The sequence below is a fragment of the Juglans regia genome, chromosome 15 (genome assembly GCF_001411555.2).
Source record: "Juglans regia cultivar Chandler chromosome 15, Walnut 2.0, whole genome shotgun sequence".
Lineage (NCBI taxonomy): Eukaryota > Viridiplantae > Streptophyta > Magnoliopsida > Fagales > Juglandaceae > Juglans > Juglans regia.
The window spans coordinates 2,525,617-2,539,723 of NC_049915.1; the positions used below are offsets into that span (position 1 = coordinate 2,525,617).

General features: G+C 33.6%; 1 protein-coding gene across 1 annotated transcript; it reads left to right on the forward strand.

Moving 5' to 3' along the window:
* Nucleotides 1-973: 973 nt before the first annotated feature.
* LOC109020288 (ankyrin repeat-containing protein ITN1-like) lies at nucleotides 974-13,285 on the forward strand. The gene is made up of 7 exons (XM_035686056.1): nucleotides 974-1,444; nucleotides 1,786-1,935; nucleotides 3,022-3,339; nucleotides 10,792-10,806; nucleotides 11,391-11,394; nucleotides 12,445-12,544; nucleotides 12,659-13,285. Exons 1-7 carry the CDS (start codon nucleotides 1,159-1,161, stop codon nucleotides 13,283-13,285), a joined length of 1,500 nt encoding a protein of 499 aa, XP_035541949.1. The 5' UTR covers nucleotides 974-1,158.
* Nucleotides 13,286-14,107: the final 822 nt, after the last annotated feature.

Sequence of the window (14,107 nt, forward strand, 5' to 3'; positions counted from 1 at the left end):
TCAGTGATACGGATACAACCATTTTCATAACATTTTACACTATCTAGTTAAAATAATTTTGCGATTGAAGTCTATTTTTATAAAATAATTTATAAAAATAATTTCATTTTATAAAAATACTTTCAACTTTAAACAAGATTGTACAAAGGATTAATGTTAAAAAGATTGCACATTTTTCATTATTTTTTGACAAAAAAACATTTGTTATGAGAAGAAGACAAGCTTCCAAAATACTTGAATCAATAATTCTGTATTCTAATTTGGACAATATAGTCATTGTAATATTTGTCCAGTCGATCTTAATTATCATGATCACTACACGACGGTATTCTGAGTCCTGACGTACGTGGATCTATAAATCTAACCCACTTTGTAGAAAACTGTCGTGCAAGGATCAGAGTATCATCGGAAACCTGATCGTTTCCTTGGAGTACACGCTGTCTCTCTGAAGCTGATCAATTACTAACTGCTAGAATATTAGAAGTAAGTGTTGTTCACCAGCTCGATTAGCTCTCTTCTCATTATCATGCCTTCACACCGATTTCTTTTCTTTAACTTTAATTCTGCAATCCATATAATTAAGTTAATATTCTGCTTACAAAATTCTTTAGAGTGAAATTTTAAAGTTTAAAATTCAACATGGAATATTATATATATATATATATATATTTATTTATTTATACGAAGGTTTAGCAGTTTCTATTGTCCTGCTAATTATAATATTGGCTCAAAAATCATGATCATGGTACATGCATGCATGAATAATTCATGTTTTAAAATAGAAAATCAATTTATGTTACAGAGATTTTTATTTCTCTGATTTTTTTCACGCAATGGTCACCATATATTGTCTATTAATTCGTGCTCACTAACTAATTTCAGCATCTCATGATATCGTATTGATTCTTTTAATTTTCAATGTTAGAAAAGATCATCGAAAAAATGGAAGAGGATGAAAGCTCATTATCTCGATCATCTCGTGCCTTTTATGCTCCTCTCCTTCGAGCTGCCCTAGAAGATGACTAGAAAGCTGCTGAAGCTTTTATCCAGAAATATCCAAACTGCGTTGGAGCCCCCATAACAAAAGAGCAAGGGACAGCTCTTCACAATGCCGCAGCTGCGAAACGCACCCGTTTTGTAAAAAAACTGGTGAAATTGATGACACCAAAAGAATTAGAATTGACAACCAACCAAAACTGCACGGCCCTTTATTTTGCCGCTCAATCAGAAATCGTAACAATTGCAGAGGAGATGGTGAAAAAGAACAGAAATCTGCCATCGATATTTCCGGATTGCATCTATAATTTGCCACTTTTTGTGGCAATAGTGAGTACTGGAAATAGAGACATGGTGTCGTATTTATACTCTGTGACTCCTATTGATGGCTTGGCGTCTGCAGATCTCATGCAGCTCCTTATGGCTAGTATTTCCAGTGATTTGTATGGTACGTATAATGTTCTAGGCATCAATACTTGCAAGTATCTTGTACGTAATATGACAACTAATTATGAGCAATGCATCTTGTACGTAATATGACACGCTTTTCATAAATAACTTCATATAATATATATATATATATATTTATATATATTAACTCAATTAGATGGTAGTTAGTTAAAATTATATGCTAAATAACAATGACAAAATTATTTACAATACCGATTAATTACCTTTTGTTTGACCTGATCATGAAGTTTTAATTCTTAAAAAGTATATCATAGAGATTTCACATGACTTGCCATATATATAAGAAAATGATCATATTAATTTGATTTTTATGAACAGATACGGCACTCAAAATTCTGGATACTCTAAAGTTAGAACATGAAGAAAAGAAACTTCTCTGGGATCCATTGGAAATGTTGGCCAGAAAACCTTCAGAAATAATTGGCAACAAAAGTCGGCCATCAGTATGGGAAAAATGCTTAAACTCCTGTTAGTTAATTTCCAACCCAAACTAATTATAACTTGTGAGTTTCTATTTATATGTATGTATGCATGTATGTCAAAAAGTTGAAATCCTCCAGTAGGGCTGCTGGTGCTTCTCCTACAGACGGTTCATCTCGCTCATATTTTGTTGTTCATCATGCATAGATCCGAGGTGTGCCTTCTACGTTGTGGTAGAGTGCAGCTGCCATTAGGCCGAAGTTATCTCGTATTTTGTTGTTCACGCATAATTTTATACCCCACGTGGCATTGGGAAGTAGAAAGATAGGAGGCCATTATATTAATTCTTTAATTCTTCTTCTCAGTGCGATTTGCTAGCTAGTCAACAAATTAGCTTGCATATATGAAGACGTTAATCTCTGAGACTCTTAAGATATATAGTTAGTCGCTAAGTTTTCAAATTGTAGTGCAATCATCAGTACTATAATCGAGCACATATATATAATTAATTCTTGCGAATATAAGCTACGTCAATTTTATACGAGCCATGCTATATATATATATATATATAGAAAAATGCTATTCTCACCACAGTTGGGTCGTCTCAATTGTGGCCTGATAATTCTTTTTTTATTTTATATAGTGATTAAAGAAGTATTTTTTAGTGATATTGTGAATTTTTTTTTAAAACTAAATTTTTAAGGGTATAAAAAAATAGCAATAAAAAACAAACAAAATTGATCACCTTATCGGGACCCGTCTCGTGCTACATCATATATTATATATATATTGGCAAATAATTAAATGGATATGACGTTGAAGCATTGGCCGATAAGTCTTAAATTAAAGTTTAGGAGTTGATGGAGATGTATGAAGAGCAGTGCTACGTAGAAATTTCACTTGATACTATTTAAAAATATATAATTTTATTTTTTTATCTTAATATTTCATATTTTATATTTCATAAAATATGAGAATAAAAAAATAAAATTACATATTTTTAAGTAGTGAGTGTAGAGTTTATGTCTAGAAAATTTCATGTGTGAATTTAATCATTTATTTCATATATATTCCTTTGGCATATAGAATTAATATTTCTTTTTAACCGAACGTTCTTCTCTTAATCCTAAATAGGCTTCAGAGGTCGGTTCTGCAACAAAGCCATGATGCAAGCATCAGCCCATCATTTAGTTTACTGCCTTTGGAAAGAGCTTGGGGACGAAAATTTCTCGTCAACTGCAGTTCAGTATCATATGCAACTACTTCGCGAAGCTGCACAAGTAGGGAACGTTGAATTTCTAGTTATACTTATACGCTCTTATCCCGATCTCATATGGCAAGTTGACGTGGGATATGGAACTTTATTTCACGTTGCTATTAAACATCGACAAGAGCGTGTTTTTAATTTAATATATGAGATAGGTGTTTTAAAGGGCAACCTTGCAACCGTTTGTACCAAAACGCAAAACAACACACTACAACAGAATGTGTATTTTGTGACAGAGGAAACTGTCACAAAAAAATGGCAAACCGTCACTAAACATATTTGGTGACGGTTTGAAACCGTCACCATGACCGTCACGTAAAGTGCGTCACAGAAAACATTTGGTGACGGTTTATTGTTCAACCGTCACAAAAAATATTTTTAGTGATGGTTGGAAGTGTTCCGTTCGGTACAACGTTCGAACGTTCCTTTTTTGTGACGGTTATGAACTGTCACAGAAAATCACGTTCGGACGTACAATTAAACGTTCGGACGTTATACCCGACCCGATTGGCGTTTGAATGAGAGAAGTTGACGTTTGTTGTATATCGTTCGAACGTATCATATTTACGTTCGCATGTTAATGCGTCCGAACGTTAATTACAATAAACGTTCGAATATTTGTTCTAACGTAAACGTAAATGTTCAAACGTAGCGCGTTTAATGTTCGGACGTTATTTCGAATGTAAACGAAGGAGCGTCCGAATGCAAGTTCTTTGTTCGAACGTTAGTCGATTTAACGTTCGAACGATTCAATTGTATTTACGTTCGAACGTTTGGTACAGTGTGAACCAACGTTCGAACGATTTTTATTTACATTCAAACGTACAGATCAGAAATACTAATTTCATAAAATTTAAAAACAAAATACCAATAGTATCATATTACATACCCAATTAAGAAGTAACAATGTCTTATAAAAGTACAAAATTAGATATTAAAACTAGTCAAAAATATTGATAAAATTTATTTCTTCTTTTTCCCTCGCCCACGGGGATTCTGTTGCAACGACATAACACGCTCCATTTGCACCATCATCTCTCGTTGCACTTGCTCTTGCACTTCACTGCGTATTCTTTCCTCCTGGTCTCTCTGTTGGTCCCGCAAACGCGTCTCTAAATGAGACTGTCGTTCTAAGAGAGACTCTAACTCTTGCTGTCTCGACCTCATATACTCATTCTCACGCCGTGCAGCTTCTAAATCTGCTGTAAGATTATTAATTTGTGAAGCCGATGAGGTTGAGGAGGATGAACATTTATGCTTGATAGATCGTCCCAAACCTCTTGCCATACTAGACTGCGGCCCGAGCACTTGGGTGAATATGTCTATGTCACTAGGAGAGGATTCCGCAGAAGTCGACTGCATCTCCAACATTTTGTTCTGCAATTTAAAAGGTAATGATCGTAAATAATTAGTAACTTATTAAAAGAAATAGAAATAAGAAATAAACTATTAAAATGTTCTATAAAAAATTTATTTAACAAAATTAACACTGCTTACATAATTATCTGCAGCGACAGGATCCATCCACTCACTATGCTCATTAGTGTGAGCAGCAGCATAGACATGAATGAGGGAAAAGTTTTCAGGATCATCACGTTTCTAACAAAGCGACAATATTAGCAATTTTAAAAAGATAATGTTAGTACTTATCAGAAAGAATATCAGGAAAATAAATAAATTCTATAATTTTTTAATTACCATTTTTTCAGCAAGACGGTGGAATGACCTTGAACCGGCACGATGGTGGACAGTCAGAACGGATCTATTCTGTGCATTTGTAGAACTCAAGTGCTACAAAATATATTAAAAATGTTAATTGTAATATGTATACATATAATGTATAAAACGAATATGAATGTAAATAATTTAAAGATATAAATGTAAAATACCTGATAATCTGGAGATGCGAAAAGATCACAACACTTTCTCCAATCATCTAACTTCATCTGCTGAAAAGGAGACTGCGCAGCCTCTTCCAACGCCTCAAACTTCTTGAAGTGGTCATGACATCGTCCTTTGTGACGTCGGAATAGTGTAGCCATCAACTCATTCACGGTTCTCAAATCCTCGCTACGGCTAAAGTCGAGGTCGAATTCATCCTAACAAGGGAATCAGGTAAAAAATATAATAGATTAATCTAAGTGAAAAAAATGTACTGAAAAGTAAACTCACCAGCACACGACTTCGAATGTGCTCCTTAATCTCATTCGGAACATCTCGCCATGAGCGCACATAAAATGGAGCATAAGCTCGAACTACTGTGCCAATATAGGAGGAAAGCGCTGCTGCACTATCATCCACTCCTCCAGTGGAATTATCAGGAATTGTGACCTTCAGTTTACCGTGCCTTCTATTTTTTTCAAGAGAGATTCCACGTGTATAGCCACGACCGCGACGTGCAGATGCATCAACTACATGATAATAATAGATATACTATAATTATAATTATATAGTTATTGAGAAAAAATTATTAACAATATATATAATTATTCCTTACTGGTAGGTGTCGACTGGCTGTTGTTCTCTTCTGTGTTAGCTTGATCTTCAGGAACGGATTCCTCGAGTGGGGAGTCCTCAATGGATTCAGGACTTGGACTTGGCGGAGGCACATTTCTTCGTTGTCGTTTTGGCGGCATTCTTTAAAATAATTAATTATATCAAAGAAAATTAATTAGAAGAAATTATGAAAATTTAAGATATTTTATAGTCACCTATATAAATAAAATATTTAGTACTTTTACTCTTCAGATGAATTTTCCATAGTTGTTTCAGAATCTCCATCAATAACATCTTCATCATCATTATCCACCTCATGCCCGGATTCTGATTCGTATTCATCTTCTGACTCGTCTTCTTCATCTTCCTCCAAACTGACTTGAATTGAATGATCATTTAATACAGACGGGTCGAGATGTACGGGTGGGACATCATCTCTACACAAGGGGAGCAACTCGAGTGCACCGAGGTCAACAAACAAGTTAATACCCTCTCCATCTTCCTGGTATGCCTCAACAATCGGATTGTCATCTTCATCTCCACTATTCTCGTAATCTGCACTCGTTCCTGCTTCATATATATTTCGAGGAACAAATTTTTGTACAACTCGCCAAAATTTATGTGACCCTACGTTTCGTGTCTTGTACACAACGAGAGAGAATAATCTTGAAGAAATGTTTAAATTTTAGTCTAATTACTTAACCGTCACAAACTGTCCGACCTTGACAACTCTCAAGGCCGAAGAGACTATGACAGTCAAGCAATTAAATTGAAATTTCAACATTTCTTTAAGATTATATTCCCTCGTTGTGTACAAGATCATTATTCTTAAAGTATAATTTTAATTGTTATACTTAATTTCAAAGGTTATACTATAATTTTAATTATTATAATTCTTAAAGAGTTACTTTTATGCTTGTTATTACTTATATATTAATTATTATTATAAATATTTAATTATCGTACTTAAATTTCAAAGGTTATACAATAATTTTAATTATTATAATTCTTAAAGAGTTACTTTTATGCTTGTTATTACTTATATATTAATTATTATTATAAATATTTAATTATCATACTTAAATTTCAAAGGTTATATAATAATTTTAATTATTATAATTCTTAAAGAGTTACTTTTATGCTTGTTATTACTTATATATTAATTATTATTATAAATATTTAATTATCATACTTAAATTTCAATGGTTATACAATAATTTTAATTATTATAATTCTTAAAGAGTTACTTTTATGCTTGTTATTACTTATATATTAATTATTATTATAAATATTTAATTATCATACTTAAATACTATTATCACAATATATCAAATCCATATCACAACATATAAAAGTGATAACTCACAATATATTCACAAAATAACATGCCACATGTATTAACATATTTCTAAACTTGAATAAGCAATAAACATGTATTAACAAAGCCTAATGACAATATATTTTTAATAATAAACACAATATTTCAAATTTATATCACAACATATTTAGAATAACTCACAAACTATTTACAAACTATACAAACAATAATCACAATATGATAAAAAGTAAGCATCAAATCACAACAACATATTGATAAAGTTTAGAAATATACCTAGCACTCACAATATCCTCTTACAAATCAAAATCTTCAAACTTCCCAAAACAAGCAATCCTTCAAAAAAATACAACACAAACTTATTAGAAATATTCTATAACAAAAACACATTTTATAAATATCATAAAATTTAAATAAAGACAAGAAATAAAAATATTATCTTACCAAAACTCACCTCTCTCTCACTCTCTAACTCAACTCTCTCTCACTCTAAATCTCTCTCTCTCTCTCTCTCTCTTCTCTCTTTCTGTTGCGCGCACGGGAGAAAAGAAATAATAGGCATCCTCCCGTGCGCGTACTGATTAAGTTCTAAAATTATTAGTTTAAACGTTCGAACGTTAACTTTAAACGTCCGAACGTTAATTCTAAAATTATTCCCGCCCAGAACGTTCGGACGTTTAAAATACACGTTCGAACGTACCCTTCTTATGATATAACATGAAATCTAGCGGGAAAGTTCCCGCACTTTCCTCATATATGTTCAATGTATCACAATTTCTCGTTCGAACGTTTGTAGATTTATAGATAAACGTTCGAACATACTACTTAAACGTCCGAACGTACATTTCATGAAAGTGTTACCATATTTGAGCGGGAAATCTCCCGCACTAATTTGACTAACGTTCGAACGTTGACGGATTTGATGTTCGAACGTATAGTATAAACGTCCTTACGTCTAAATAATCACACAGATATTAAACATCGAGCGGGAAAATTCCCGCCTCTTACTTTAACGTTCGAACGTTAACTTCAAACGTTCGAACGTAATATTCCTATTATACTTAACTTATAATATAATATATATACTACATTGTATAGTATTTTGTACATAATATAATTTATATATTATGCACAAAATATGTGTTTTTCTAAATTACTTATATTTATACTAGTTAAATAATATATTTATACTATAATATTAAGACTAAATTTACTAATAATAGTTTAGTATATGACTATATGTAAATATCATACTACTAAAAATTTACAATATTACTACCATGTTGTTCTAAATTACTAATGTATAAATATAATAGCATGTACTACTAATGTATATATAATATACTATAAACACTAAGATGCATAATAACATCAACATGTAATATTGTAATACATATACTAATGGATAAACACTAATCTATAAATTTATAATAACATATAATACTAATGTATAATAACTAAAGTATTATTCATATCAATTTTATATAACAATATCTTGTATTAATTATATTTTTTGACCTAATAAATTCTCAACATATTCATTTTGATAAATATATTAGTAATTCTAATATACATTAGTATAATAATTAGATTTATGGCCTAATACTAATACTATTAGTAAACCACTTTAAGCCTATATATAAATTACTATATAAAGCACTATAGTATTAATTACTAATACTATATTACTATGTGATACTATTAACTATAGTGATATATTAGTATTAGACATTAGTATACTAATACTATCAGTGATATAGCTAGTGTAATATAATAATATTTATACTAATACTATTATATAGTTATACTAAATTAAAATCACTATAGCAAATATTAATATATAGTTATGCTAATCGCTATAACTAATACTAATACTAATATAGACTACAGTTATAACTTATAGTATTATAACTTATACTAATATATTATATAGTTATACTAAATCACTATAACTAATACTAATATAGTTATACTAATCACTATAATAGTGATATAGTATTAATATCACTATTAGTATAATACTATAATATATAGTATTAATAATAACTAATACTAATATAATTATTAGTATAACTAATATTTATATAATATATATATGAAGTATAAGAGATTAGAGATTTAATATATATATGTATATATATATATATATCAAGTATATTAGTTTATTATTAATATTTCGGTGCTTTTTTTTTAATATTCATATATAATAATATATATCATTCATTTTTTTTATAAATTTTCATATATATATAATATATAAAATAGATTTATATTAGTTAGTATATTACTATACAATACGGCGTCGTTTCTATTGCAATAGGACTTTCTTTTTAATTTTTGAATGCATGTTATTATGTTACTTGTTTTATTTAGTTGTATTTCTTGTTATAATCAAAAGTTTAATTAATTCCCACAGGTAATGTTGAGAAAATTGAAATTTAAATGCTCACAAATTTTTTTTAAAAAAAAAGTGGGTCAAATATGAAGTTAAAAAAAATAAAAAAAAATAATAAAAAAATCCGACTCCGCTCCGACTCCGCTCCGACAAGTCGGAGTCGGAGTCGGAGCGGATTTTATATATTGCTAAACTTTATAAATATAAGAAGCACTCACAAAAAAACCAATAATCTAATTGTCAATAATATTATATAACATCCTAATATATAACTTAAACATTTATAATATAATATATTATATTGACAAACGTTCGAACGTAATAATAAGTACGTTCGAACGTTCTATGTATATAAGGCCAAAACCGAACGTCGAAACGCATTTCCCTGCCCGTATCCATCGTCTTCTCCGTTATTTGCCGCCACGCCGCCGTCACCGCCGCCGTCAACTCCGCCACAACCGTCACTAAAAGGTAGGCATTCATCTTTTATGCAAATAACATGTATTTTATTGAGATTTAGATTGACATTTGGATTGAGTTTGGTTTAAAACCGGATAAATATTACCGGATTTTCAACTTCATTTTCCGGCCACCACGACCAGTCATTGGCCGAATAGTCACCGTAGAAATGTTTCTTGAAGTGTATACTTCATTTACATGGTGACATTTCGGCATTTAGACCCTTGTAGAGAAATTTTCGAGATTTCAATAATGGCTGAGTCGACTCAGCCATTCTGCGTCGAAACGTTCGAACGTTTCACCAAGACATTCGAACGTACGACGTTTAAATTACCGAGCCGTTACAGCTTCCATGTTCGAACGTTAATCGTCTTACATTCGGACGTGAATATTATTAAACGACATATGTTCGAACGTTAATATTTACTTTCGCACGTAAATCACATACGGTCGGACGTTTAATTATAACATCCGAACGTAGTGATTTTCTACATTATTCATGCTTCGACGTTCGGACGTTCATATTTACGTTCACACGTAAAACAAATACGTTCGAACTTAAATTCGAACGTATTTGTTTACTGCTTATGTTCGAACGTACATCTGTACATTCGAACGTATTTGTTTTACGTTTGAACGTAAATTTATTTACATTATTTTACGTGCGAACGTATAAATTAACGTCCGAACGTTTTTATCTTTAACGTTCGAACGTTAAAGATAAAACGTTCGAACGTTAATCCAGAGCATCTTAAAATTAATACAAAAAAATGCATTATTCTAAATAATTTTTTTTTCCTTTTCTATTTTCAGGATATGGCTCTTCCACTGCATACACGAAAACGAGGGAGGGAAGGAGCCACGTCGGACACTGCCCGTATCGGAGCTCGTACTGTTATGGTAGAGAGAGAGGTCTTAATTAATGAGTTCGACGAACTCTGTTGGCAGCAGACGAACCTAAGAGATGTTTTCCTCAGTAGAGGCTGGGGAAATATCTGCACATTGAGGGGGAAGGTATACCCCTCAATGGTTCAAGAATTCTATATGGGGATGTGTGACATGCCTCCGGATGCATCCTCTCACACCGTGACTGTACGCGGTGTTTCCATTGAGGTATCGGCAGATGTCATCGGCGAGCACATCGGGATTCATCGAGGTGCTCAGACATTTACACACTCAACACCCCGTGAGGATGTAGGCACTTCTGCATCATCTACTGGCCGGGGATGTGAGCCAGCATCAGCCGATGATGCAGGCCAGTCAGAGGCTGAGGATACTGGCGTCGAGGCTCGGGATGATGACCGAGACGAAGATTTCTACATCCTCACCGGGAGGGATCGCATGCAGATCGAGCGGAAGAACGCCTTCAACCAGAACCATCTGCTGCATTTCTTCCGCATGTTGCACCTTATTGTTGCAACAAATGTCGATCCTGTGGCTCATAAAACCACATTTAGTCGGCTTCGGGCACAATTTTTGATACGAGTGGCACGTGGAGATCCTATAGATTTGCCACTGCACATTTTTGAGAGGATCCGTTACGAGGCGAGCATCGTCTCCACGGATAATCTCCCATATGGTGTCCTCATCAGCCGACTATTACTTGCACGGGGAGTGCCGACCCAGCCAGAGGAGCGGGTCAAAGATCAGATGAGCCCCCTCGACATGACCACGCATCGGCGTAGCATTGGACAGGCGAGGGGACGTCAGCCACCCCCTGTAGAGGATCTAGTTCCTCCGACGCAGCCTGAGCCAGGTCATGTCGGGAGTAGTAGTCAGCATACGCCGAGTACATCTGCAGGAGATGTGCGGCCTGCTTGGGTTGATGCGGTCATCTCACAGCTGACTGCGCATATTGATCATAAGATCGATCGATCGCTCGAGGCTATATCGGCGTCTGTTGCCGAACTCACCCATCGTGTAACTATCCTCAACGACAAGGTTGATACCTTGACTGAGGAAGTACGGAGTTCGACTTTTGCGGATAACGTTATCATCTGACTGTTGTTTACTACGTTCTATCAATTTTTGTATTTTATTTTTAATATTTGTAACGAAAAATATTATGGAATATTTTTATCGTTTTTTCATTTCAATTTTTAATCTTCTTTGGTGTTATAGTTTTCAACTTTAATACTAAATCACTGCATTTCAAATATATATAAATCAATAATATATATTTATATATTACAAAGTGTGTATATATAAATATATACAATTCAATTTTTTAGACTTGTTCACAAATTATGCACAATAAAAATACATAATTTTTAAATTAAAGTCATTTAATTTAAATTTACAATGAACGTTCGAACGTTAGTAATTAACGTTCGCATGTTGGCGGAAAACATTTTACGTTCGAACGTAAAATTAATAACATTCGAACGGTTGCGCCAAAACATTTTACGTTCCAACGTAAACAGACATAACGTTCGAACGTATATGTGACGTTCGAACGCATATTTCCCATACGTTCGAATGTAAAAAAATCTCATTCTATCTTTAGTGACAGTTTCCAAAAACTGTCACAGAAAATGCCTTTTAGTGACGGTCTAGGGACTGTCACAATTTCCCAACCGTCACTAAAAAGCAATTGTGTTGTAGTGACATGCTCCACTTAGCTGGAGAATTGCCTTCTTCAGATCGATTGAATATCGTATCAGGAGCAGCCCTTCAAATGCAACGAGAGTTGTTGTGGTTTCAAGTATGTACGTACGGGTGTTAAATATCATGTCAACTTCTTTTCTTCTCGTCGCACACTTATTGCATGGTCTCCCCTTTCAATGTTTTTTAGTTCACAAGTAATTGGTTATTGCAGGAAATAGAAAAGATCGTGCCGAAGTCATATGTGAACATGAAGAATAGAAAAGGAAAAGCACCTAGGGATATTTTTGTGAAGACCCATGAAGAACTACAGAAGAATGGTGAAAAGTGGATGAAGGGCACGGCAAACTCTTGCATGCTCGTGGCAGCACTGATTGCTACTGTAGTTTTTCCAGCTGCCTTCACAGTACCGGGTGGCAACAATCAAGAAACAGGCATTCCTATATTTCTGGAAAGCAACTGGTTTACGGTATTCTTCATATCAGATGCGGTAGCAATGTTATTCTCTTCGTCTTCAATATTAGTTTTCTTGTCAATTCTCACATCACGCTACACGGAAAAGGATTTCCTCGTATCATTACCTCGTAGGTTGGCTATTGGACTTTCTACGCTTTTAATCTCAATAATAGGCATGCTGATAGCCTTCACTGCAGCCTGTTTCTTGGTCTTTAAAGGCAAAACAGGTGTTCCGATCCGTATAATTGTTGGGGCGCCTGCCGTTCCAATTAGTTTGTTTGTTATCCTACATTATGCCCTTTGGTTGGATATATTCCGCTCAGCATTCTGTTCTAAGAGGTTCCTTTTCCGGTCGCAGAATATGCTTTTCAAGCAAGCAAGCTAGCAAGGGCTAGAATGACAATTACCAGTCAAGCAATTTCTCAGTATGAAATTTGACCAAATAATTATAATCAAGGCTTCAGTTTGATCTTCATTAATTAGCTAGGAATGTTGGTTTTTTTTGTGTCATGTGTGTGCTTATATATGTGTTTTTCGTTGTGCTTTCCTTCATTTGTAAAAATCACGGGTAATTACTGTGCTGTTGCTAATTATTATATGAAAGCTGCTATTTTTTATTAAGTAGGACTCTCGAAACTCTCTTCTAACATAATCTATGATGTTAATCGTTATATATAAATATATATATATATATTGTTGAATATTCTGATAATGTTTGTCATGTTATATATACATATAATATTAAAATGTTGTTGAATATTATGAATTTTCTATGGGGTCATGATCAGAATCTTAATCGGTGATAGTCAGAAAGAAACCATCTGTATTACCTGCTAGGACCATCAATTGATCCCTTCGCTAGCTTCACCTGCCAAAGAAAATTTCACATGTACTATATGAAAAATTAATATTTGTAATCAATTATTTGTGATAAAAAATAATCACTTGTTATGAGAATGGACTTAATAACAAAATGACACAATAATTGCAAGCTCCTAATAGTACTGGGCTCTCCAAGGGGCTTTTTGGTATTTCCTTTTTGGAGCACTGCTAGGGCTTTTGTTTTGTGCGATGTGCGCCTCTCTTGGCTACCGCCATGGGCCATTCGGACTCCCAGGCGATGGTTGGGCGACTGCGGACATTTGCTGATATGGCTGCGTAGTTGCCCCAGGCCCTTCCGGAGGTTGTGGTTTCACAGAGACCAGCA